The following is a 27,933-nucleotide window of genomic DNA, read 5'->3' as shown; positions in this document are numbered from 1 at the left end:
TTCATTGGATTGATCACATTGATATTACCAGGCCACCCTACAAAAGAAAAGTCATAAGTAAATGTGCAATTTTGTGGCATACCATGTTTCAGCCTAATGGCATACATGGAATTTGATTAACAGGAGGAAGTATGACATACATAATGTCTGTCAAGAACAATAACTTCCTCCTCTTAGAAATGTGTTATATCTGCAACACCAAGATGACTACTTCTGTGTCAATGGAGAATGGATGTGTACGTCTGTGCTTACCTCAGAAAGGGCAATATTGAGTTTTGTCCATTTGATGTTTAGAACAGAAGGCAATATAATCCCTCTGCGAAGCATTCCTAAAAGATAAAATAACCAATTTTCAGAATTAACTGGGTATTACTTTGCTAACCAGTTCGAAATATGCTAAAATTATATTGAAATCCTCCAGATGATTGGGGATGTTAAACCAAATTAGGATGAGACATATTATTTTCTTCATCACTGAAGTGATGAAGAAAATTCATGCTTCAGTCACTGAAACAGTAGGTGTGAGCTTAAATGGACTCCAGAGGATGGTAGAGGACAGGAAGGCCTGGAGGAATGTTGTCCATGGGGTCGCGATGGGTCGGACATGACTTTGCAACTAACAACAACAAATATTATTTTCTTAAACTGAAACTTATATAAATCTCCTGATTTTATTTTTATTTATTCATATTGGAAAGTCATACAGTATAAAATGAGTAGTCATGATTAATCTTGTAGAGCATGTCAGGAGGCATATGGGAAAAGTGTATGAGGTGGTAGATAAATCTTTCTTCTAATCTATAAATAGATTGATTTTTTTTAGTCCATTTTCTACAGTGTATTAAATAAATTGCCCAATATTGCCTCTCTGACCAGTACTACTACAGTCATGTTAGAAGCACTGAAGTGCTTCTGGGTTGAAATGTTTGAACAGTGACATCACCTGGGGGGATGCCCAGTTGGGGGCTCCTTTTAATGTCACCTGGAGCTTCCTGTTCTATTCCAACAATTAAATACTATATCACACCTGAATGGATGAGCTACTCTGGTCCATGGCAAAAAGCCATATGTACAAAACAGTGGTGGGATTCAATTTTTTTTTACTACTGGTTCTGTGGGTGTGGCTTGGTGGGCGTGGTATGGCATGGCATGGCATGGCATGGCTTGGTGGGCATGGCTTGGTGGGCGTGCAGGGGAAGGATACTATAAAATCTCCATTCCCACCCCACTCCAGGGGAAGGTTACTGCAAAATCCTCATTTCCTCCTGATCAGCTGGAACTTGGGAGGCAGAGAATAAATGGGGGTGGGGCCAGTCAGAGGTGGCATTTACCGGTTCTCTGAACTACTCCAAATCTCCACTACCGGTTCTCCAGAACTGGTCAGAACCTGCTGAATACCACCTCTGGTGCAAAAGCCCTTTTATCAGCTGCACTGAAGGCTACATTATGACTTCTCCAAATTGGTCCTTTGACAAGAAGTACTGGTGTTTTTTAAGGGAGAGGGGCATGTCTAGAAAGGATTCCTTTGATAGTCTGTTCAGCCCTATAGAAAACCTAATCACCATCCTAATAACCCGAGACAGAATAAAGCAACTGGAACAGGCTAAGAAATAACATATATGCAACAGTTGGGGCTTTTTTCTGAACATATTTCTCTGTAATATAAACATTAATGAGAGCTTTCTCAAATGAAGTCCTATTTTTCTGTAGACTGTCCTTACCATTCATAACTGGTAGAAACCTGTTTGTGTAAACATCATTGATGTAGTCATAGAGCTTCTGCATCTGGAATGTATGATAGTTTCTAATTAGAATCAGAAAGAGAAAGGAATCCCATATTTAAGAGAAACTATATAAGAATCTACAGTAGGTGGTAGCCTCTTTTGTGTGCTACTGTAAGCTTGAATATCTTCCAAGCAACCTTGGAGGATATCAGAAATACTTGGATGGCCAACAAGTAAGAAATCCCAGGGTTGTAGACTACACTGAGATAGGAAAAGGTGGTGGCAAATCATTTCTATATTACTGCTCAGAAAACAATATACCTGTGATGACCAGGAGTCAATTCACACATTGATTACTGTTTATATAATGTCTAAATGCATTCAGTTTTAGTTCTTGAATTAAAACCATAATGCTGTTTCTGAACCAGATAGAAATAAATACATACACAATCATGGGAATAAGAAGGCATGTAAATATAGAGATGAAGAGTTCTTCATCTAGGGCAATCTGCCACACCCTAATGTCCTGCAATTGTGTTGGAACCCCAATGTTCTGTCAACATAGTATTGGCAGCCCCAAAATAATTTAGTGGAACCAAGGTAGTGAGGAGAGTTTTAGTAACTGAGTATAAAAATTGCAGTCAGTGTACCCAGGGCTTTTTCATCAAATTCTCAATTTCCATGATCTAAGTGTTACTATGGTATTAGGATGCCATGCAGGGTTCATTATACCATGAATAAAGTTTAATGTAAAACTATTTGATTTGCCTGTGACATAACTCAAGGAAACTTACATTGGTAGGGCCAACAGAAGAAGATGCTTGAAGAATGTCAAAACTGTAAAGAAAAAAACCAGGTGCATCTAATTAGTGGGAGGAAGCATACTATGAATTGAGTGAAAGTGGAAAAGAGAAGTAGCTTGGTAGCTGCACCAATTTTCCAGACTGTCAGACTATTTCAGACACGAAATTGACAAGTCTTTTATTTTGAGTCCATCTGCTAAATATAGGGGCATTGTTCTCCAGAATTTCTGAAACACAATTCCCAGCAGCCTTATCAGTCAATTCAGCAACATCTGGAGGACAACCAGATGTTTTATTACTTCCTTAAATATATAGAGAAAGAGTGTGTTTTTCCTATCCAGAGTTTTTTTTTTAATTTAAGTTTTATTTATTAATTTAAGTTTTTAAACAGCCAAATAGCTGACACAACCTGGGAAATTACAATAATACACCAAAATATACAATTTGAATAGGAACACATAGACATAAAATGTAATCATTATATAAAACTAAGCAGATGCAAGGCCATCATTGCAAAACTAAAACAATATGAATTAAAATGCAATTGAAATACAATTAAAAGCCAGTTAGAAATCATGGGGAAAAAGAAAAGTCTTCACATGGTACCAAAATGCTGCTAGTGTGGTTGAACCTCTTTGGGAGATGCTCTCATTAAATGATCTTAAACTCCAGGTAGGTACACACTGGATAAGTTGCTACTTAGCCTGGAGCTAAACCATTTTATGCCTGTAAAGGCCAAACACATAATTATGACTGAGTCTGGAAATAGACTACCAATTGATTAGATAGTAAAGAAGTTTACAGACCATTCTAGATTGGGTTTTTTTCTATCCTGCTTTCCAGACTGTATCACATATATACTCCTACATGTTTAAAAAAATAAATAGGGAAGGAAGATGAAAAGAACTCCAACCCAGCCAAATTTGCATTACTTATGTGTGACAATATTGTGGCCTTGTGCCATCTTCTTAATTGGAAATGATACTCTAACTTTCCTTTCCAGCTCCAGTGTGGAAGATCATAAGAAAAACCGTGATAATCAGATTAAAATCCTATCTAGTCTGAGAATTCTGTCCACAGTGACTAATCAAGTGATCCATTCATACAGACTCAAATCCATTCTTTTCCCCAGCTATTTCCGTTAAGAGATACTACTGAAGAAATTGAAGGTAATATATGTAATATATTTTTAATATTTGGATTTTGTAAACCTCCCAGAGTCTAATGGAGTGGGTAGCCATAGCAAATTTGATATATTAAATGAATATATAAATTTGAAAACTTTATCTTTCACAAATGTTTTAGTCTGTGTCTAAAGTTCTAAAAAAAGATTAAAGCAATCTGGTTCCCTTATGTTTGGATCAACTCCCATCAGACATAAAGAATTAATTCAGCTTCTAAGCAGTCACCCTATTTTAGACCTTTATTATTTCCTACATTATTAACTTCTACAACTGCTTACCCATGTAGTTTCCTACTTCTGACTAATTTACTGCCTTCTTGCAGCTCTACTCCAACAACTCCCCTGACATCTGTGTACTATTAAAACTCTCATTGTTATGACCTTTAACTGGTGAAAAGGTGCTTCATAGGGAAACACTTTTTGAACCAAGGTACCTCAAATGAGCTAACTTACAGAATGAATCCAAAATCCAGGACCCATGACTCCTGAGGGAATGAGATTTGGGTGAGTTGTGGCTGCTTCAGAACTACTGGCTGCTGCTGCTGCACAGCTAGGCTATTGCTATGGTCACTTAGCCATCATTTTCAACATTCCATGAGTTTTCTAGCCAGTTTCTCCATCCTTTATTCTCTCCCTCACCCAGCAGCAGCCTGTTGTGGCCCACCAGTGGAGCTGGCAGCAGATTCAGACAGTGAGGAGGTTGAGGAGGAACATGGGTCAGTCCTGGAGTCTGGGGAAGGCTCTGATGAGGGCTCTGCGTTGGAGGCAGAGAGGGGGCCAGGGCCATATGCCAGTTATCAGTTGCCTTCAGAGTCAGACATCAGTGAGGCAGACGGACAGCTGGAGCCTATTCCCAATGTGCGCATGCACAGAGTTGCCGGAAGAAGGGAACAGCTAAAGAACAAGGGTCAACTTGAGAGTAAGGCCACAGCAGTGGTGGGTTTCTCCCAGTTCGGCCCAGTTTGGCCAAGCCGGTAGCAGTGATGATATGACTTCACTGAACCGGTTCTCTTTGTTCGGGAGCTGCCCGCCACCGTGTTATTCTTATCTTTTATTTGGCCCCACCCCCAATCTATTTGCTGCCTTCTGAGCCCCAGCTGATCAGCTAGAAGGAAAAAAACTGTTTAAACTCTTGCCGCGGGGCTTCAAAGGGCCGCCCTACAGCTGAGCAGTGTTAAAAGGCAGTGTGGTGGTGGACCGGTGCCTCCAAAAACAAATGAGTAGACTGGTGCCTCCAAAAATAAATGGGTAGACTAGTGCCTCCAAAAACAAATGGGTAGACTGGTACAGCTCTGCAGTTAAAAGCCTGATAGACCAGTACCTCTGCTAAATCCTAAAGAATTGTCACATGACCATCAAACCACGCCCACAAAATAAGCCACACCCAAAGAACCGGTAGTAAAAAAAATTAGAACCCACCCCTGGGCCACAGGGGCACAATGAATGGCCCCTCCCAGAAGGAATAAAAGAGGAACAAAAGGGGAGTGGAGTTTGCAGGAGACAATTAGTTCACTTAATTGGTTCGTGACTCTCAGAGATTTCTTGCCAAGTTTTGAAGATATCGGCCTGGCAGTTCTCCAAGCCAGATAAAGTTTGTGACTGTAAATTCTCCCTTGAAAGACTTTGCTGTATGTGAATGAGAGGAATTCACATTAACTTAATAAAAAGGGTTTTTTGTCAGGACAAGGAGTCTGCTTCATGCTCTTGGGAAGCCTAGGTCAGAACACAGCCATTTACCTGCCTGCTGAAAAGGGGAGGGAGGGATGGAGAAAAAAAGGGAGGAAGGAACCCCCATGCATCATTCCTGATCCATGCTAACCTCCTACCCATGTGGTCCACCAACCTATGCTGTCCCACCGCACATCTTCCCTGACTCATGCAGCACCACTTGTGCATCTCCACACACCTTCTGTGACCCACGTGGCACCTTTTGCATGGACCTTTCCCAATCCACAAGGCCTATCTTCATTCCCTGAACTGCACAGAATGTCCTGCACAACCCCATGCACCCTCCCCGATTCATACCATCTTCTATGTACCATTCCCGACCAGCATGGCATCTCTGATGCACCCCACATATTCTTTATCTGCACCCCTGTGTACCTTCTTACTCCCTCCCCCACTCAGCAGCAGTCATTTATCTGGCCTTGAACTTGCTGCATCCTGCTGGTTTCCCCACTGACTTTCTCCCTCCAGGCTTCCCACAAGCCAAGTAAATGGGGAAGTCAGCAAGAATTTGAGGGAGGGAGGGAGGGAGGGAGGGAGGGAGGGAAGGAAGGAAGGAAGGAAGGAAGGAAGGAAGGAAGGAAGGAAGGAAGGAAGGAAGGAAGGAAGGAAGCTTCATGTCAGCTTTCCACAATGGGGAAGCCAGCAGAAAGTCAGAAGCCACTCCCATTCCCACTGTTTTTTGCCCATCTGTGGCCCTTCTGTTTCTCTGATTGGGTAAGAAAATGTCTGTGAAATGATGACCCAGCAGGCCATGGATTATTTCGGTGTAAATAACGCTATTGATCCTCTGACAGTTATTATAACCCTGGTTTGGAAAAAAGTTCTGGCAAGTTTTAGCCCAACCAATCCACATGTGCAGATTGTCAAAAATGGGACGTGATTATGTCCGGGTGAGTGGGTGGAGCCTCTGGCTGCCGCCCCACTACTGGTTTGCCTGAATCGGATAGAACCGGCTGAATACCACCACTGCCAGATGTCTGTTAAGGAATATACACAAATTCTTCCATTCTCTATCATTCAGTCAGAACTGAAAAAAATTCTTGGATAAGAACCTTCTTGGATGAGAAGCAAAGCATTTTCAAGGAAAAAAACCAAGAAAGTAGTTTTGAAAAGCACCTTTGGGACAAGGAAGAAGAGGAGTTAAAGAGGAAATCTCCCTTATATTCCCAAATAAGATTAAAGAATGCTTAAATTAACTCCCATTGATTCTAAAAAGCAAACTATATTTTCTAGTTCTAACATTTACCATTGCCAGGGATTTATAATATCTTATTATTCCAACGCATATTTCCTTGATATTAAAAGAAGGGAAAACTAGAAGAAATATCCATACCTGTTTTGTGACAATATAATGAATAATTTGCCATTAGAAGCTGAAAGCTTTGCTTGGAAGGTTATGCTCTACAATGAAAAAAGGGGAAATCATTTCACAGTTTGAAATGCTGTATTTTTAATGATAGCATTAATTTGGTGGTGCATCTTATAATAAGATATTACCATGAAAGAAAATCTACAATTTGCTGCCACCATTAATCTATGTTTCAGTGAAAAAGTCAGTTTATAAGATGACCAAATCAATGTTTAGGCACATGAAATCAAATAATATTTGTTTGTTTGTTTGTTTGTTTATTTATTTGTTTTTTTATCCCAGCTTTATTATTTTTGTAAATAACTCAAGACAGCATACGCACATAATACTCCTTTGTCCCAACTGGGTGATTATTTTCCCCACAATAACCCTGTAAAGTGGGTTGGGCTGAGAGAGTGACTGGCCAAAAGTCACCCAGCCAGCTTTCCTGCCTAAGGTAGGACTAGAACTCACAGTCTCCTAGTTTTTAGACCAGCACCTTAGCCACTATACCAAACTGCCTCAATATCACATAGAGCCAGTTCTTCTCGTCAAAAAAATCTAGCCAATGAGTTATAGGTAGTCATCTCAATAAGAAATTCCTTAAAATTCTTGCATCCAACAAAAGCTCTCATTAACAGGATAAGGAAAATCCTCTTGCAGCTTCCCTAAAACTATTCTAGAGCTTTGGAGTGTTTTTCAAACTAACAGGGAAAAATAGCACAGGGTCCTGTAAGGAAGAATAAAAATTTCCAAAAACTCTCTTCATAAGAATAGAAGCCACTGGTGAAGAGCCTCTCTGATCCATTCTGTGTCACTCAGTGGCCAAATAATTGCATTTGGGAAGCACCCTGCTACCATGGATAGTAGGGGACATTGTGGTCCTCTCCCACTTCCAGGAATTGGTATGTAAGACTGTGTAAGTAGTAAGCATATATCGAGATTGATAACCAGTTTTATCTAAAGGTAAAGGTAAAGGTTCCCCTCGCATGTATGTGCTAGTCATTCCTGACTCTAGGGGGCGGTGCTCATCTCTGTTTCAAAGCCGAAGAGCCAGCGCTGTCCGAAGACGTCTCCATGGTCATGTGGCCAGCATGACTAAACACCAAAGGTGCACGGAAAACTGTTACCTTCCCACCAAAGGTGGTCCCTATTTTTCTACTTGCAATTTTTACATGCTTTCAAACTGCTAGGTTGGCAGAAGCTGGGACAAGTAACGGGAGTTCACCCCATTATGCGGCACTAGGGATTCGAACCGCTGAACTGCCAACCTTTTGATCGACAAACTCAGTGTCTTAGCCACTCAGACACCACCACATCCCTTGTTTTATCTAGTTTTCCATAATTATTGAGTGCCTTAAAAAAGTGTTCACCATTACCCTATCTGATGGCATCATAGTTTAACTATCGGTTTAATTTTCTCACTCTTATTTCACTTATTGAAATTCTTGTATCAGTAGATACAAGAATTTCAGTAGTCAGGCTTTGGATCAGTAGACAGATATCTATTGGCTGTAACCCCAAATATATTATATACTCATACATATTAATATATTATGAGTATATATCAGGGTGAAATCTAAAATGTGTTACTATCAGTTCTGTGGGCGTGGCTTGGTGGGGAAGGTAATGTGACTGGGTGGGCATTGTCAACTTTTTTTTTTACTTTTAAAAGCATTTTTTCTACAACCTTAAGAAAAAAATGCTTTTAGAAGCCTCTGACGATCAGGCAAGTCAGCTGGGATCGCCAGAGGCTTTTAAAGGCATTTTTTTTTCCTACAACCTCTTCGGCTGAAGAGGTTGCAGGAAAAAATGCTTTGAAAAGCCTCTGACGATCCCAGCTGAGCCATGCGATCATCAGAGGCTTTTTTTTTTTTTACTTTTAAAAGCATTTTTTCGGCTGAAGAAGTTGTAGAAAAAAATGCTTTTAAAAGTAAAAAAGACAGCCTCTGATGATTGCGTGGCTCAGCTGGGCATTGGGGGGGAGAGGGCGTGCAGGGATTTTTGCTACCGGTTCTCCGAACCACCCGCCGACATCACTACCGGATCGGGTGATCCGGTCCGAACCGGGAGCATTTCACCCCTGGTATATATACACCCATGTATCAAAGATGTACGTTGGAAAATTAATTAAGGTGAACTAAATTCATTCAAAAGTCAACACTAACATAGGTACATAAACAGTCTAGTGGCTAATATTGTTTGAAGTAGGATCATTCAAGTCAAAATCCCCAGGAAAATAGTAAACCTTGGTACTAAATAATTGCAGTGGAGCCAGTAATGAACTTAGGATCAAAGGAATGTGGTGAGGGCTTCACAAGTAATTGGGCCATTGGTAGAGATTGTGACTGGTAGAAATCAAGTTATGTACTTACAACTTCCAAGTGTAGAACAGACTGACCACGTACAAGCACCTCAGTGAAAAGACCTTGTTCCACTTTAATGTTCTGATTATCCATAGAAACAAGCGGGAATGTTGAGCCTCTTGTCTGTATTACCACAGGCTGTGGAGCTGGAAAACACTTGGATATCTGGAAACAAAACATGAGTTCGCTTATATAAAGGATTTCTACTTCACCAGGATAATAAATCTATTGTATTTCTTGCAACTAGTGAGATACAAGTTTTATTTTGTGTTTCTAGTGTCTTTTATTACATAAGCATTTGTGTGATGTAAATAAATAAACAAATTCTGACCTACTACTTTGTATTTTATAGATTCTGTAATTTTTAGAGAGATTATATAAAAAGATTTTTATATAGACTTGTTCATAGTTAAGAAAGAATTACAATGGATTTAGAATCAAATTACAGTCATTTTGGCTATGGTAAACCAATCATATTTTGCAATGGTGAATTGCTTGCGTTATCATAATTGTACACCATGTCATTCTACCAATGTTTTGAAGGCTTTGTAATGGCTGTATGAATTTGTCTTTGAGAATTAATTTCTTTATTTCACCTCTCTACAATTAAGCAAATTATTGGATTATATTGCTTCATTTTACTTATAATAACAGGATCAGGTTTATATTTTTCCAAAAATATATAATAAACCTAACAAAATTCTTATAGCATGAGGTTTTGAGTGCAGGCTCAGTCGTTGTTGGGACTAACAAAAGAACTGTGATTATGAATAATTCATATTCAACAGAATTCAAATCTGACAAGTGAATTTGCAGACATGCAACATGTTAATGCAAGTTCAAATATGTCAGTGCACATAAAAAGTAATAATTTAAAATGAATATGTAGTAATAGCCAGTGGATGATGATAGCTTTATTTTCTTATAAGCAAACAAAACTCAGTTTTGAGATGTTGGACTCAAAGAAGTTCAACTTTCCAATCTTAGAAAGATCTTTAAGCCCCATCCAATTCACTGGAATTTAACTACTAAATGTAAAAATACACTATTACATAGTGAATATAAAGCAATTGATTTAGACTGCATAAAACAATGGCCCAAAAAGGAAATTCACTGACCTTAGGAATTGCATTTGCTAATGCAGTTGTCATGAGCCATTTCTCCTGTCAAAAAGTATTGATAAGTAAATTAAATTTGAACATCTGTCACTGGCTTAATTTCTGAAATGCTTTCATGGATTTGCCTAAAGTCAGTTTCTCTTTCAGCTGCTGTTGATTTTAATACCCAGACAAATGGGAACAATAGATCCAAAAGTGAGGTAAGAATCCAAAATCCATGTGGTCTATTTTCCAGAGTGGCCAAAAAGACAATCTTAAGAAAATCACAAGTAATACAATATATGAAATTCTTTGCTACATAACAGTTGGTGCATTAACTAGTCCTGAAACACAGAATTGCATAATCTATTCAATCATTAGTCTTGTGTCTTTGAATAACAATGATTAGGGGACTGGAGTCTAAAACATATGAATGGTTGCAGGAACTGGATATGTTTAATGAAAAGAAGGGCTAGGGCAGGGGTCTGCAACCTTGGCGGTTGTGACATTTTGAGTGACAGAGAGCCGCAGCAGAGCAGTGAAAGAGCCACATGTGGCTCCAAAGCCACAGGTTTCTGACCTCTGGACTAGGGGAAACATGATAGCAGTGTTCCAATATCTCAGGGGCTGCACAAAGAAGAGGGAGTCAAGCTATTTTCCAAAGCACCTGAGGGCAGAACAAGAAGCAATGGGTGGAAACTAATCAAGGAGAGAAGCAACTTAGAATTAAGGAGAACTTAAGGGTATTTACGAGACCGCCTTCTGCCACCAATAGCCTCCCACCGGCCAGTACGCTCGCACAGAGTGGGCCTTCTCAGGGTGCCGTCCGCCAGACAATGTCGGCTGGCGACCCCCAGGGGGAGAGCCTTCTCTGTGACAGCGCCCACCCTCTGGAACAACCTTCCCCCAGAGTTACGGATAATAACAGACCTCCGGATTTTTCGTCGGGCCCTGAAAACTTATTTATTTCAACTAGCTGGGCTGGCTTGAGCTAAATTTTAAATTGATTTTAAATTGGGTTGTTTTAATTATGGCCAAAATATTTAATTATTTTAATACTGTTTTTAAATTTTGTATGCTTTGTTTTTACTTAGGCTGTGCACCGCCCTGAGTCCTATTGGAGAAGGGCGGTATAGAAATTTAATTAAATAAAATAAATAAATAAAATAAACTTTCCTGACAGTTAGAACAATTAATCAGTGGAACAACTTGCCTCCAGAAGTTATGAATACTCCAACACTGGAAGTTTTTAAGAAGATGCTGGATAACCATTTGTCTGAAGTGGTGTAGGGTTTGCTGCCTAAGTAGTGGTTGGACTAGAAGACCTCCAAGGCCCCTTCCAACTCTGTTATTCTATTCTAACATGGAAGCTCAATGGCAGTTGCAATTATGACCTCACCCCTGCTTCTTTGTTAAGTGTGGCACTGCTTCCACCTGTCATAGCAGCAATCCCATAGCTGATAAAATCCTTGCTGAAGACCATGTGCAGGTTAGTTCCAGAATGTGGCATCACAAGGAATGGTGTGGTTGTGGGTGGTCTTCCTGGTAGAGAAACCTTGAATGTTGCCTGATGAGAATTACATGAAAATACAGAAGTATTCATTAACCTTTAAAGGCAGGATCAGTGGTGCTACCATCTCCCTATAATTTTAATTGAGTCTGTAGATGGTTCTGATAAAAGTTGAGCCTTTCTTCCCCATCTTTTGGCTTTTAACACTGAAAAGCTAAGTCTACCTCCTTGTCTTTCATTCGTTTTGAGATCAATAAGCTTGTAGACAGTAGGGCATGATTTTAGACCTATATGTGGGCTTACATGTGTTGAAACTATTTTGTTTTTAGATAAAACACATCTGAAGGATAGGAAGAAAGCCAAGCTCTCTCCTTCAGGTTTCTGTTGATCCATCTTTGATGGGAAACTATTTGTTTTGATCCCACTATTCAAAATGGGATTGGAGCAAAACTCTGAAACATGCACCTTAGAGGAGTTGGAGCACTTTTGAGAAGGTGGGTCTTTGAAAAACCGATAAAGGAGAAAGGGCCTTATTGAAAACAAAAAAGAATTAAGGATGCATGTAATGCAAGAGAGTAAGAATCAATTGATAGTTTCAATGCAGGAATTGGAAGTATAAAATCTTGAGGACACCTATAGCAATCTCCAACCCTAGTTTATTAAGGTAGAATGTTTTGAATTTCTTTTTTCTGGTCTTTTTGCAGCCTGCACTTTAAACATAAATTCAGCCCTTTTGATATATATATGCAGAAATGGAATCTAAAAGGTTATCAAACTTATCTTTAAATAGCAGACCTCCTTAATAATAAAGGCAGAAAAGAAGCTTATTGAAATTCAAGACTTGAGGATTAACAGTAATTTCATAACACAGCCAGTTCTTATCAGATTCTGAACCAAAAGTCAAAAGTAATACCTGCCTGATATGGGACCAGGAAATGTTTTGCAGTTACCGTGGGGGAACCTGTTAGATCATACTGGATGGCCTCAAATGCCCCAACTGGAGCTGCAGCTGCAAAAACATTAAAAGAAATCGTTCACTTAAGTATGACTGCCTATAATAGTGCTTCTCAACCTTGACATCTCTAAGATGTATGGACTTCAGCTCCCAGAATTCCCCAGCCAATTAAAGTTCACACATCTTAGAATTCCTAAGGCTAAAAACCATGATCTACAATCTTATCAATTCATGGGAAATGGCTACTTATGCATTTCCAAGTGCCAATTTCAATAATTGAGACAAATTTCTGCAAAAACTGCTCACATTAATTTTTATAGAGAGAAATATAGAGCTCTTTTACTAAGGGCTAATACACTGCATTCCACCCTGGAGTAGGACATTGCAGTCAGCTATATACCTATACCTATACCATCTGCTGATTAGAGGCTAATTGATGTCAAACAAATTCACCAGCTCTGCTCCACTTTCTTGTAACTCTATTTTAAAGTATGATTTACAGTAAACTGGACCAGCCCTTCAAATTCAGGATGTCTTGAAACAAATGACTGCCCTCTGTGAAGTGAGATAAGTATCCAATTTGCATGTAGGTAATGAAATATGGGCCATTTTTTTTTCATGCAATAAGGCAATTAATTGCTATTTGTTATTGAAAACTATGCTGCTCCAAGATTTGTGTAGAAGCAATTCCTAGAAGCAGTGGATGTTCCAGAACAAATACTGTTTTGAGTTATCTTTAATAAAACTCTGTGAAACTGAACACCAGCTGTCCTCCTTGGAGAGTAGAGTATTTGGATAATCAGTTGATTTTCCTTCCCAGATATGTTTTTCAATTAGCCCCTCGGTGCTGTTCTCCAGAATATTTTTCTTCCTCGGAACCATGATAAAGACTGATGTTTAGTATATATCATCTGCAACTTACAATTGAGCATACTCGTAAATGAGACGTTAAGAAGATCAGCCACCAGTTGAGTGCACTGATGGATCTTAAAGAGAAAGACAGGATAAAAATAAAATAAATTTGAATTATATTCAAAATATACTTGAAAATCAAGGAAAGGTGTTTATCATATGAAAACCTCTGTAACTATTCTGCACTTGTAAATCAAAAGCAAGGGGGAAAAACCCATCATGTATCTAAATGACACAGTATTGCAAGTCATTACTAATCTCCTCCCTTGTATTGCTTTTCAATTTTGGAGTGATTAAATCTCATTTAAGTACTCTACATATATCTATCAATTGAAACTTACTCTTTTAGTTTAATATAAATTGGCATTCTCTAGTAGGGTATCATCCAGATGTTTTGGGAATACTACTCTTGATACTGCTATCCAGCATGGTGGGGTAGAGCACCTCATGACCACACCAGATGGGGAAAGCTAGTATAAACTGAAGGTAGTAAGATATGTTATGCATTCAATATATATTGCCTAGCTTTCAACCTATACTGAGGTACTACTTATCACTTTCATTAAAGCAAAATTGTTAATATTTGTGTGTACTTTACGTGGCAGTACATTGGCCAACTTACCACATCAATCAAAATTGTCCCGAGCATAAACTGCATGTTCTTTTTAACTGGATCAGCTAGACTGAGTAAGATAAATTATTTTTGCCGTTATTTTGATTGTGTTATTATGCATGTAAGACCTTTAATGTTAAAATAAATGTTCAGTCTCTACTTTATATTGTAATCTTGGTCTTAAACCTACATTGACTAAATAGGATTAGGATGAGAACTAGAATTGTCCAGGCAAATGGTTCTCAACATTTTCTTCACCATGGACCCCATGGACCTTTTGCAGCCACAGACCATGACCATGGACCACCAAGATTTAATTCAAGAATTAAATCATAACATAAAATCATAAGCCTTCACAGACCACTTGGGATGACATTGGACACCCCCCCCCAGGAGTCTGCAGGCCACAGGCTGAAAACCACTGGTCTATGCATTGTCATCTCTTTTATCCCTTTGACTGTGTCATAGGTTTAATCAAAGGTTCTCCTAACTGTAAACAATCTATCCTGATAGAAATAACTTGGACCTCAAAGCTAAAACTAATGAGATTGGCTGTAACTATAGAATCTTGCAAGTCTAATTATGCTGAATTTCCTCCTCTTTCATACTCTTGTGAATTAGGGAAGTGTCTGACCTGCTTATTAATACTATCTGGCTGTCATAGATTTAACATATATTTTCCCTCTTGTCACTTTGGCAATAGAGCAGTAGAGCTTACATATGTCCTCACTCCTTACAACTTTAGAAAAGAGCCATGATTAGGCCACTAATATAGCTCCATATTTCCATCATTAGCTTCATTAATTTTAAGCCCTGATGGCACAGTGGTTAGAATGTTAGTTCAGGCTAACTCTACCTCCAATCTGGAGTTTGATCCTGACCGGCTCAAGGTTGACTTAGCCTTCCATTCTTCCATGGGCAGTAAAATGAGGACCCAGATTGTTGGAGGAAAGATGCTGATACTGTAAACTGCTCAGAGAGTGGTGTAAAGCACTATAAGTCTCAGTGCTACTGCTATTGCTAATATCCTTATCTGGAAGCAGAATTTTTTGGACATATATCTTTGTCAAGTAGCCTATGAATAATAATAATTACTCACCTTTTCTGTGGTTTGATTTGAATTTCATTCATGGAAATTTTGGAAACTTCAGCGGTGAATATTTGTTCTTTGGAAGGATCCCATAGAAGCTTAGATATAACATCTACCTTGACTTTCACTGATGCTCCAAATAAACCATTCCCAGTGCTAAACCCCAAGAAAGGAAACAAATATCAGCTACAGGAATTGTGGATTTTGGCAGAAAATGAACTTGTCACTGAATGCACCTGTGTCATTCTAAAAGCCATCACAATCTCTTTCCTGATGTTAATAATATTATGGGGGTGGGTGGGGTCATTTTAGTATAATTAGGTCTGCATCACAGCCAAATTTCCAGACCATGGAAAACTCCGTGTATGTCTGATCCAAGTCAAATGTTTCAATCTATAATTCTATTGTTCCACATCTATATTTGTCATTTATATGCATATTTAAAGGTGTACTTTGTCTCAAAGTATTATATTAATCAAAATATATGTCTCAAAATACACGTTAACAAAAAGTACTGTATGTTTATGGCTATTTATTTCTGGATATTGTGTTACGACATTTGAAAAAAAAATGTAGGACAGTCAATAAATGGCAAAAAAAAAAAAAATGGGGATGAACTAAATTTTAGTTTTATGAGATTTGTGCACATTTGGACCACAATACTATGCTCATTTTCCAAAAATAAAGTCCCATTGATAAACCCATTGATTTCAGTGGCCCTTACTCCTAGTTCAGTATTCCCCAACCTTTCCAGGTTTGCAGCCTGGCATGGGGGGGCAGAGGGGATGATTTTGTGTGAGAGACAGGTGCACATGCATGTCCATGTGCACATCTTCATTTGTGGGGCTGTGAGCACTGGCGGCCACCGCCCATACGAGTACGGCTGCATGCACATATGCGTGCGTCATACCAGCCCACCATTCACATGGCTCAATTATGAATAGGCCATGGCCAAGTAGCAGCCCACGGCCCACAGGCTGGGGACCCCTGTCCTAGATAAAAGTTGAAGATTTATGACAATTGAACATTTAATCAAATTATAGTTTTATTGGAAATCAACATAGTTATCTTGGATTGATTGTCCCCCTGGAAACATGGACATCTCTTAATTGTTTAGGTGCATTTGCTCTTATTAGAAAACAGATATTTACTCTGTGGATAGAAATCAGTTGTTGGGAATTTGTTGCACTGAATTCATTGAGTCAATACATTTAAGTTACAGATGGAAGAGCTTAACCAAAGGAAAGCTTCATCTAGATCTGGCAAACTGGCTGGTGAATTCTGAGAGTTGAAGTCCACCTCTGTTAAATTGGCCAAGAATGAGAAACACTCATCTATAGAGATGAGACACAAAGTACTCCTACTAAGAGATTAAATTCTGCTGCTGACAGAACCATATTGTCCAAACAGACTGTTCAAAATGGATGGGAAAATGTCCTTGATGGTAGCCTAGGGTAATCTGTGCCTTTCTTTTTGTCTATGCACGATCCTTGGCTAATTACCTTTTACCTTCTATGCCAATTTCAACTGGGAGAGAAAGATAGACCACATCATCAGGTGAAAATCTCATCAACGTTGGAAGAAATATAATTTTTTCAATAGCCAAACTGGGAGAAAAAGGCGAGAGAAAGAGTGAAAAGAGGGAAATGTGCAGATTTTTTTCTAACAAAAATCTCCGCTGGGTTTTCCTATTATAAAAAAAAGTAAATTTAAGAATTGGTTAATTCTTTACAATCTGAAATGCAAACTATTGTCCATTGTTATATCAGTTGGTTTCATTTGTTATTAACATTCTTATGTTAATACAAAACTTACAAAATTTTGACCTTAATGATGGGATGAGGAATGTTGTAGTGTAGTAGAACTAAATAATACAAGTTGGGCACAGTTGTTCCAGAAATGCAACACTATTACAAAAAAAGTTGGAAAGGCCAGGATCATGCAAAAATGCAACATACTTAACTTGGTCAGTTGAAGACCTAGCTAATTTAGTAACATGTGTGGTAATAACCATGGACATTAGCATTAGTTAAAATCATGCTATGCTCTTCCAAGCTTTACATGTGAGCAGTCTCATGATGGATATACTTACCGTGTCATACTTTGCGTCAGTTTGAGCATATCATTGTTGTCAACCTTGTTTTCCAAGTGTCCAATTATATGTGGGTCTTCTCTGCTTTTTAAAAGCTTGTTTATGCCTTTGATTGTCTTAGGTAGAGACTTCATTAAGTCCAGTGGCAACAGTTGCTTGATTACCTCTGACAGTAAGTCTTGGATATCTAAAAATGGGTGATGTATTAAAAATAAGGAAATCAGACAACATGCCCAAGATCGGTTCTTTCAAAGACTCAGTGCTATGATTCATCAAAGTTAATAAGCTGACACACTTCCAAAGAAACAGCTGAATGTGATTTGAGGCATCTGTTACTTTTCTTAAACAAAGTCTCTTTCTAAATAGGGTGTGTGTGGATAAAGCAGGAGATGAGCAGCTTGTGTACTTAATGTTTTCCCCAGCACCATTATTGTCAAAAAGCTGTCAGAATAGAGGAGAAATACCTGCTCAGTCTTTTGGCAAAAGAACCTAGATCCAAAATCTAGGATAGTGGAGATAATTAATATGTTAAAAAAGGGTATTCTCTTCTGCATTTTTTATTAAAACGATAACACATGGGAAGAAAGAATTATACTAATATGAATTGAGAAGAAGCACTTTCTTTCCATAGCAGAGGTGAAGTAGTACCTACCAGTCTTCGTGTTGGCAGAAAATTACATATGTATTCTTTCTGTTGGCAATCTCTGGCCCACTAAAGTCACAATGTCAGTAAAAGGTCTTGTCCTTTTTATAGCGAACAGGGCATGTAAACAAACATGAGGGTGGTGTCTCCTGGCTTTATCTCTCCTATTCTACAAAAGACCATTAGCCAACAGGAAAACAACATCCATCAATAATGCGTCTTCAATGTGGAATGGAAGTAGAGTTGGGAAAGAAGTGAGTTTTGACAGATGTCTAGAATGGCAGCTATACCCTGCTGGCAAAAGTTGCTGATTTGACACTAGTTTTTCTTGGAACAATTCTAAATTAATGACCATAAGAAACTGAGTGTTCACCTGATATCACTTGATTATTGGATCCCCTTTGACCATACCCATGCAAAACATTTGTGCCAGATTTGTCCACTTTCTCTGTCAGCAATCCTTTAGGATATGGGTTTGGTGCTAGTCCAGCAGACTCCTAACTCTGAAGTCCAAGCAACCCAAACAACAGTTGGTATGTGCAGCAGAATTGCAAAAGAACAGCTATGAGAACTGGAAGGCTTGAAAGAATCACTATCTCCATTCTGCCCAAACCTAATCGGTTCTGAAAGACAGTGCTCTGAGGCAGGAAGATCTTACAGAATACAGGGAATTAGAGTTGATGACATTCCCCCCCCCTCCCGGGATATTTATGTAGCAGAAGAAGAAAAAAACTCAAAGAAAATACTATTTCTATTAGGTGAGCATTAGGGTGAAGAAATTTATTTTGTTCACATCCTGATTTGGTCCAGTTGTCCTGCATGGGAGATGAACAAATGGGACCTTGCTCCAAATGATTCTTAAAATAAGATTTTTGAAATGTCTTAAAATAAAACAAGCAACTAAAACAAACACATAGGCTATTATGATTAAATATTACTTCTAGTTTGGGAACCAGAATGTGTTGCCATATTAGTTATTATCGTGACCAGCATATAAAGAGAATGCTGTGTTATCTGGACTTATATTTCATCTAGTGCAGCTAGTCCTAAAGAGTTAAACCTGTGAAGTTATAGTTATATAATCAGCTGGATTAGCAGTAATCACAGAGAACTGCTTATCCCAGTCATTTATTGAATTTGGCAATGAAAAATTTAATGATGGTAGACATTGATTTAGGTGAACTGAAATAGGATTAAATAAAATCTATCAATGGTTATTAACTGCAACTTTCATCTATAAAATAAAAGTTTATCTGGAACACTAGAAGAAAACAACTACAAACAAAAGTATTTCACTCACATGCCTTTTTTATGGCCATATAATGCTGTCAGAAAGCAGGACTAAGTGAACATTAGTTTGTTCCATTGAAACAATTTGTGTGAGCTTTATACATGCTGACTACAAAGACTACATTTAGGATTTTTTTTAAAAAAAGAAGCTTTTGTTATAAAGAAATGTATGGGGAGAAAATGATTTCCTAGAATGGTTTTCTTCCATTTCCTACCCCTCTAAGAGTCTTTCTGATAGAACTGTTCCAAGTAATTACTCTGTACTGTGTGAAGTATTGTACTATGTGTTGTGCTATTTACTTACAGGCATTTAATGTGGTATCACCGATGCCAATAGTGACAGAGGCACAAAATGCTCTACTTGAAGCTGAACCACCTTGACTCTTGGCAGCTCTGATGGACCTCTCCCCTTGACCATCGAATACATGGGCTGTATTTCCAAGCAGACTGACTTCCTGTTCTACCTTGCTGATTGAATCCATTCTGCTGCCTCGGCTTTTAAAGAGAAAGGAGATCAAAACCAGGTACCAGAGTCCTGGCATCCTTGGCTCTGAAGAAGGAAGGACCTTTGCAAAGAGAAAATCAAAATGAAGAGAGAATCAGTGAAGAATGATCTAATCCAAAAATAGTTCCAATACCTTGAAAACTCAAGAAAAAAATAACAACACAGCATCAACACATTGAATTGTCATTTTTCAAATGCTTCAATGAATGAATATGAAACCATTCCCTTCTTTACCAATTCACTGTGAAATTACAACATTTTTACCCATCTTTTATCAATGTGGCACTAGAGACAGCAAGAAACTTCTGGAACAATGCCTAGCAAAAGAAAGGGGACATAAAATAATGAGTGTTGCTTTGTGCTATGTTGTGTTCACTTTTTGGAAGATATTATCCTGGCATGCTGTTTACAGGTCAAATGCCACTTTCAGGTTTTTTCCCCAAGAGGTATTCTGCACCTAAATGCCCCTCTGTGCGTTACCTCAGATCCTCCAATCTTTCAGCCTAATATAGATTGCCCAGTTTACGTTAATTCCTGTAACCATATGCTTCTCTGATACTAAAAGTGAGTTGCAAGTCTGGGGGCAACTTTTAACTTTCTTTTTCTTTTAAATGTCTTTATTCTGTAAAGATTTTTTTTAATAAAAAAGTATCTTTTTTTTAAAAAAAAGAGAGATTTACCAGGAATTGACAGCTGCCTGAACCAGCTACGCCACAGCTTCTTTTTACCTTATCATTTATTATCATTTTACCATCTTTATTAGCCTCCTCATCTGAAGGAACTTGCATCTGTGAACGGAGAAGATTTGCATTTCTACTCTTGTGTGAATCAAAAAAATCTCTTGCCTGTCTCTTTTGATCAGTAAAACGTATCCTGGATATTAAGATAATTTTTGAACAATGTAAGTTCAATGCTCATTGATAAGTGAGATGAAATCTGTATCTCCATAGTTGTCCAGTATTCTTGGAAGGCAAATGTTCATACAAAACTAGCTATCAGATTTTATTATCTTTTGCTTGGTTCCTGCACCATCCAAGAGATTCATTTGGTTTTGGCTTAGTGTGATGCCTAAACCAAATTTCCATTACAGTGTTAGCTGAGTTTACCTAATACAAATCAAATTTTGTAACTAACACCATAATGAAAATAAAGATGAACATCTAGGAAAGTTATAAGGAAGTTTCAAAATTCAAGAAGCTAAGAAAGTATATACTAAATTCTATCTTTAAAAAAAAAAAGGTCCTACTGACCTCCATTCTTCATGGTCGCCCATCTAGGTGGCAGTATCTAACTGACTTTGATTCGTTTTGAAAGCTAAGTTTATTAATATTTGAATGGGAGATTTCCAGAGAATATTGGAGTTGAAAGCTAGACTGAGAAATTAAAAAAAGTACTGGAAGTAGACAGCAGTAAACCATTTTCATATTGTTGTCAAGACAACTATATGGAGATATCGATGAAGTCACCAGAAGCCAAGCTTGACTAGAAGAAGAAAAAAAAAATGTACCTTTATTTGAAATGGCTTGCTCTGCTTTGTAGAGGAGTTTCCTTGTACCAATTCACTTGAAGATTCTCCCAAAAGTCCTCCTCACTTGTCTTTCACAATCCATCATTGTCCTTATCCTTTATTATGTAGATTAATTTTCTTATCAGAACCCTCCTGCCTTCTTTTCTCTTAGAGTTTGGTGATGCTGTTCTTGCACAAAGTCACAACATACCCAATTTCATATAATTCTGGAATACAGATTCAGCCCTTGGTTATTCCTTCTATGCACACTTTTCATAGATGAATTAAAATGTAGTTCGGTGGTTCGAATCCCTAGTACAAGGTCTCTTGTGTGAGCAGGGGCTTGGATTAGATGACCTCCAAGGTCCCTTCCAACTCTGTTACTGTTACTGTAGTGAAGTAACAGTATGGCAAATTAAGTATTATGAATACTATAGAAAAGAAAAGACTGAGATGCCATTGTGATTCAGCAGATTTCACATTCTTAAGATATTTATTCTTGAATACCCCATCCTCAATAACTGCATGATTGGTGGCTCTTACCTGGAGGCAATTTCTCACCAATGAGTCTCAAGCTTCCTTTATCATCTGTTCTTACTGTTATATATAAAATAAATCGTATTATATCTTAATGAAGGGGTTGCATGCCCAGATAATTGTAGGTAAGCAAATCTATGTTTCTACCAACCTTCCAAGGTAAATAATTGCAGAAAACACAATATTTTGAACTGTGGGTTTACTTGCTTCCTGAATTACTTTGGGTATTGATGCTGATAAACCAAAATATAGGTATTAAAAGGACTTGAAGAATAGATGTAGACTGTACACATCTCTAATATTCGCTTTTTCCAGATATAGTTACATAAGACCCAGGTAGAACATAAGACCCAGGTTTTCAAAGAAGTCTAGGTATATTAAGGCTGGATTCATAATTCACATTAAAATATTATTTGACTTAACGTTATAGGAAAACCTATAATGAGTTGTATTCCCGTGTTAACTGAGGTCAGACATTGCACTAAGTCATAAAGAAATGTTCAATGAACTCAGATCCTACATTATGGCTAGCAAACCATGCTAGATTTAGTTTGAGGTAGGCAGAAGCATGTTCACACAATGGACATCATGGAGGGCTGATATTTCCATAAAATGGTTTCTAGTCACAAAATGCCCATTTATCAAAAGGCTGTCTCTGCAAATTATTGCAACTAAATCTGATACCAAATTCTGGTTCTTCACTCTATGGTATGTCAGTTTAATATCTACTTTTTTATTTTTTTCAATGCTCTTTAAAAAAAAATACAAAGACAGAGAATCCGATGAACATCAAAGAAAGGACCTGAGGACACTCTGGAACCCATGACAATGTTCCTCAGTATATTGAGCCAATTCAATCATTATGACCATTCTTTATGGCTAAATGCAATACATGAGCCACCATTAGCTGTGTACACACAACAAATTATGCTACTGTTTGCATAACCATCATTTATTGTCTAAAATATAGTTGGCCGGAATTGCATAGTATGCATTTTTTTTTATTCCTAGCATTTTCCTGCCAAACAATGTATTACAATTAATAACCATCATTATTAGGGTTAGTGTGTATGTGTGTGTGCGCACATGCGTGTGTGTGTGTGTGTGTGTGTGTGTGTGTGTGTGTGTGTGTGTGTGTGACAAGTCCATGCAGTTTTCTTGGCAAGAGTTTGGAAATGGCTTGCCATTGCCTCCATCTTAGGGCTAGAGAGAGTGACTGGTCCAAAGCCTCTCAGTTGGTTTAATGCTAAGGCCTAAGGCCTAGAACTCAGTTTCACACTTTCTAGCCCATTGCCTTATTGATTTCTGACTCTCACTGAGGTTTCTATCGAGTCACAAATAAACAAGCAAACAAAGAACATTAGGGCTTAGCATTTTGTGCTAACATGGTCACTGTAACCTCAGCACTATTTATATGCATGGGTGACTTCTCTGTCAGAGTTAAGAATAACTAATTTCTATGTATTAAGAGAGTGGGTGCATCTTGAAAATTTTTTTTAGCATGTGTGAATTTAAACAATATGAAAAAGGACCATTTTCTTTTTCAAAACCTATTTGTTGGTTGGTTGGTTGCTTTCAGTAGTGAAATCCAAATTTTTTTACTAACTGTTCTGTGGGAGTGGCTTAGTGAGCATGGTATGGCTTGGTGGGCGTGGCTTGGTGGGCGTGGCAGGGGAAGGATACTGCAAAATCTCCATTCCCACCCCATTCCAGGGGAAGGTTACTGCAAAATCTCCATTCCCAACCCACTCGGGGGCCAGCTAGAGGTGGTATTTACCGGTTCTCCGAACTACTCAAAATTTCCACTACCGGTTCTCCAGAATCTGTCAGAACCTGCTGGATTTCACCCCTGGTTTGTTTGTTTATTGTGACTGCCCATCCCAAATCCATGATTCTGGCCAGCAAAAAATGAATACATAGATCTATATATAAAAACCACACAAATACTGTTGCAATATTTTCAGGATCAGACTCAATAAATTTAGTAAGAGTTAAAGGTTTAAATATATCTCCTTTTATTTACATTAGGCATTCTATATTCACTGAATATTCACAGATAGAAGCAAGGAAAAAGGGTGCAAACAGCTCCTTATATATACAATGGGTGGAGCTAGTTATGGGAGTGGTGAATTATGAATACATTAAGAAGTGAAGAATAGGGACTTCCGGGTTGGCTCCGCAGCGCCATTGACGGTCTTTTTAGACCGCCGCCCCCGTGATTCCGTTGAGCCGTTCTGACAGCGTTAATCAGCTGTCAAACGGCTTGAAAATCTCCCCTTCGGGAAAAGAAGGGGAGGAGAGCAGGTGGGTGAGGGTAGAGCTCCCTGAAAACCCCTGGATTAATTCCAGGGGTTAGGAGGGTGAGAGCTCCCCGTTCAGCCCACTGAAGCTCCGGATCCGGGGGGACTCTGTTTTTTTGTACAGAGCTAGGCGTTGCGTCCAATTTCTGCTGTCAAACAGAAGATTAAATGATTTCAAAAAAGCAGGCGGAACAGAAGCAGGAGGACAAGCTTTTTGCAAGTATAACACTTAACTCCGGGGATACAATGTTTCTAATTGGATTTTCTGAGCTGGAAGTTAAGATGGCGTTTCTTTGTTGCGATTTTAAAAGGGAAAGTTAGAAAAAGTTTTTGCTAATAGACTCGTGCTCAGAGACTGGCTTTAAGTTGCAGGAATAGATTTTGAAGAGCTGTTTGGGAAAAGATTGTTTATAAAGAAATTGCTGAATGCTGCTCAAAAGGATGGCTCTGACTTTATGATTTTATGGTTGTGGGAAGAAAGAAAATTTCTTTAAAATAAAATGGCTTCTAAGAAAGGAGATCTTGAAAGTGCTGGATGCTATTTGGAGGTGTCAGAAACGAAACAGTTGTCTGATTTACAGAGTTGTAAGGATTTTGATGCAGAACTTACAGAATTTATAAAAGAAGCCATGAATAATCATACTGCAGCTATAAGTAACCAAATAGCAATTCTTAAAGGGATAACAACAGAAATGACTGAGGAAACCAAAACAACTACGGAGCATGATGACAACTCAGGAGATATTGCAGCAGAGAGGGTGGAAGAATTTTCTCAAGAATTTTCGAGCTTACTCTCTGCTCTTTTCGGAAAAATTGATAGAATCTTTCAAAATTATGACTTGGTTTGGAAAAAAGTAGTAAATGACCAGACTTTCGAAGTTTCAGAAGATGAAGGAGACTTGTCAGTGGCATCTATACATTTAATAGAAAAGAAACAATTGAACTTTTCTTCACAAACTCTTGACAAAGTTTGGTTTTACAGACGAAGGAATGAACTGATTTATATAAGCATGAAGAGGCGATTTGGGGGCTCTAAATCAGAGGAAACTTTCTTAAAAAGGGGACAATCTTTGCAGTTATATCAACCTCAAATTAAAATGAAAAACCTCCTCAAAATAGAAGTAGGAGGGATGCAGAAAGATTGGAAAAAATATAAAAAGAAAGCAAGAATGGAAGATTAACCTTTTCTTTTGGCTTTGTAGTTGTTCTACTCATGGTTAAAAATGATTATGTTGTAGGTATTATAACTACTGAGGGGGGAAAAAGTATAAAGTTAAATATTGATTTTTAAATATGATGTACTAATGGTTGATTAATCCTTTTTGGTTTTTTAGTTTATGTATTAATGGTTAATTATGTTGTTGATTATCTTTCAAATTTTAAAAGTTGGAGGGAGGAATAATGAAGGGGGGAAATTTAGAAACTTAAAAAATGTAGAAATTTAATTAGTGAATATCTAAGGTTTATTTTTTGTTATGAGATTTCAAAATAAGAAATCAAGAATGGAAGATTAATTTTTTTTTTTGGCTTTGCAGTTGTTCTACTCATGGTTTAAATTGATTATGTTTTAGGTGTTATAACTACTGAGGGGGAAAAAGTATAAAGTTGAATATTGATTTTTAAATATGATGTATTAATGGTTGATTAATCTTTTTTGGTTTTCTAGTTAATGTACTAATGGTTAATTATAAAAATGTAGAAATTTAATTAGTGAATATCTAAGGTTTATTTTTTGTTATGAGATTTCAAAATATCTGAACTTTGAGAAAAGTAGGAGGGGGAAAAATGTTTTTAGGTTTGAATGTTTAAGATTTGTTAATGGTTTTAAAATTCTTAGAGTTATTGGATTACATGTTACTTTGTGTTTATATAAAGGGAGGTTGATGAAATTGTAAAAGGGGAGTTAAGGGGTCTTGGGAGTTATTAAATCTTGCAGTTAGCTAGTTTATTTTAGCGAATGTTTGGTGAAATCTATGCCCTGTTTTTGTTCTGGGAAGTCGGGGGTGGGGGGTGGTGAGGAGGGGTTGAAGATTGAGTTTACCAAATTGATTTTTTTTTCTTTTTTTCTGATGATAGTTTGAATGATTGTTTATATTGTATACTTGTTTGATCAGAAAATAAAAACTTTTTTATTAAAAAAGAAGAAGTGAAGAATAAATTAACCCCTGATACCCCGTTCATATACTATTTACACATTATAGAATAAGGCATTTACATCTGACAAATCCCCCTCTAAATGCCGATTCGTTATGCAACACCAATTACATTCAGATTCAGGACAGTACAAAACATACAACTTAGAAGTTAAGTATTTATGCTGCTTAGCAGGTAAAGGTTTTGTCAATATGTCAGCTAATTGTTCTGAAGTTTCACAATGCACTGCTTTAATAAATCCATCCTGAGATAATTGTCTCACATGTTTAAATTTTATATCTATGTGTCTGGACCTTTGTCCAATGGCGTCAGATCTAGATATTTCAATAGCTGCTTTATTATCTTCATGCATAACAAAAGGCAAAGCAGGTTTTTTCCAAACATCTGAAATCAAATCATTAAACCATACAAGGTTATTTGCAGCTTTAGATAAACAAACATATTCTGCTTCTGTTGTTGAAGTGGCCACTAATTCTTGTTTACCAGTGTACCAGTAAACTGGACAGTCATTTAAGAGGAATATATAACCAGATGTACTTTTTCTACATGAGGTGTCTCCAGCCCAGTCCGCATCTGCGTAACATGTAAGCTTTGGTTCTTTATTATCGTTAGGTTCCAACATTAAACAAAAGTCTAGTGTACTTTTCAGATATCTTAATATTCTTTTAACAGCTTCCCAGTGGTACATTGTTGGCTTGCTGACATGTCTGGATAATAAATTGAGGGGTAAAGCGATATCTGGTCTTGTCCAATTAGATATATAAAGAAGTGAACCTATGACTGATCTATAAAATGTGTTATCTTTGAATTCAGGGGATGATTCATCAGTATTTCTTAGAAAGTCAGTCTGCATAGGAGTATCACAAGGTTTGGCATTACTTAGATTGCATTTGTTTAAGAGCTCTATGATCTTATCTCTCTGAGTAAGTTTGAATCCTCTTTTAGTCTTATTAATTTGAACACCAAGATATTTGTTTACTTTGCCTAAAGATTTCAATGAGAAATGTTCATTTAGCTTAGTTACAAAAGTTTCTCTTCTCTCTTTATGTTTTCCTATGTATAAAATGTCATCCACATAGATCAATACAAATTCTATGTAATCATCACCCTTTTTGATGAAGAAACAGTTATCAGCAGTGGTGGCATTGAAGTCCATGGTTTTAAGTACTTTTACTAAACAATCATACCATCGTTTACCAGATTGTTTTAACCCGTATAAACTCTTGTTTAACAACCAAGTCTCATTCTTGTTTGTGTATTGACTGTGAGGTGCTCTTACATATATTTCCTTATCTAGTTTTGCGTGTAGATACGCAGTCTGTATGTCATATTGGAATACATCGAGATTAAGTGCTGATGCTACCACTAGAGCTGTTTTGACACTCTCGGTTCTTACTGTGGGGGAATACGTGTCAGTATAGTCCTCCGGATATTTCTGTGCATAACCTTGTGCAACTAGTCTAGCTTTGTATAGGGTATTGCCTCCCTCTAAGTTCTTAATTTTATATATCCACCTGGTACCAATAATTGTTTTATCCTTTGGTGCAATTGCAGGTGTAAATACATTTAATCCTTG

At 37.7% G+C, this 27,933-nt stretch overlaps 1 protein-coding gene across 1 annotated transcript; it reads right to left on the bottom strand.

Annotated features, from left to right (window-relative positions):
* Positions 1 to 13: 13 nt before the first annotated feature.
* Positions 14 to 17,555, bottom strand: LOC139314345 (BPI fold-containing family B member 4-like). Its single transcript, XM_070939941.1, has 14 exons — positions 17,422 to 17,555; positions 16,832 to 16,936; positions 15,339 to 15,485; positions 14,249 to 14,309; positions 13,637 to 13,700; positions 12,677 to 12,768; positions 11,649 to 11,816; positions 10,271 to 10,315; positions 9,162 to 9,317; positions 6,772 to 6,839; positions 2,519 to 2,561; positions 1,722 to 1,785; positions 253 to 329; positions 14 to 37 (listed from the first exon to the last, which is right to left on the bottom strand). Exons 1-14 carry the CDS (start codon positions 17,553 to 17,555, stop codon positions 14 to 16), a joined length of 1,248 nt encoding a protein of 415 aa, XP_070796042.1.
* Between the last annotated feature and the right edge of the window lie 10,378 nt (positions 17,556 to 27,933).

Source organism: Pituophis catenifer, unplaced genomic scaffold (assembly GCF_029215685.1).
Source record: "Pituophis catenifer annectens isolate HBS135680 unplaced genomic scaffold, rPitCat1.0.hap2 SCAF_3, whole genome shotgun sequence".
In the NCBI taxonomy this organism is placed as follows: domain Eukaryota; kingdom Metazoa; phylum Chordata; class Lepidosauria; order Squamata; family Colubridae; genus Pituophis; species Pituophis catenifer.
The sequence above is the reverse complement of the archived record's forward strand: the minus strand, read 5'-3'. Positions and strand labels throughout refer to the sequence as shown.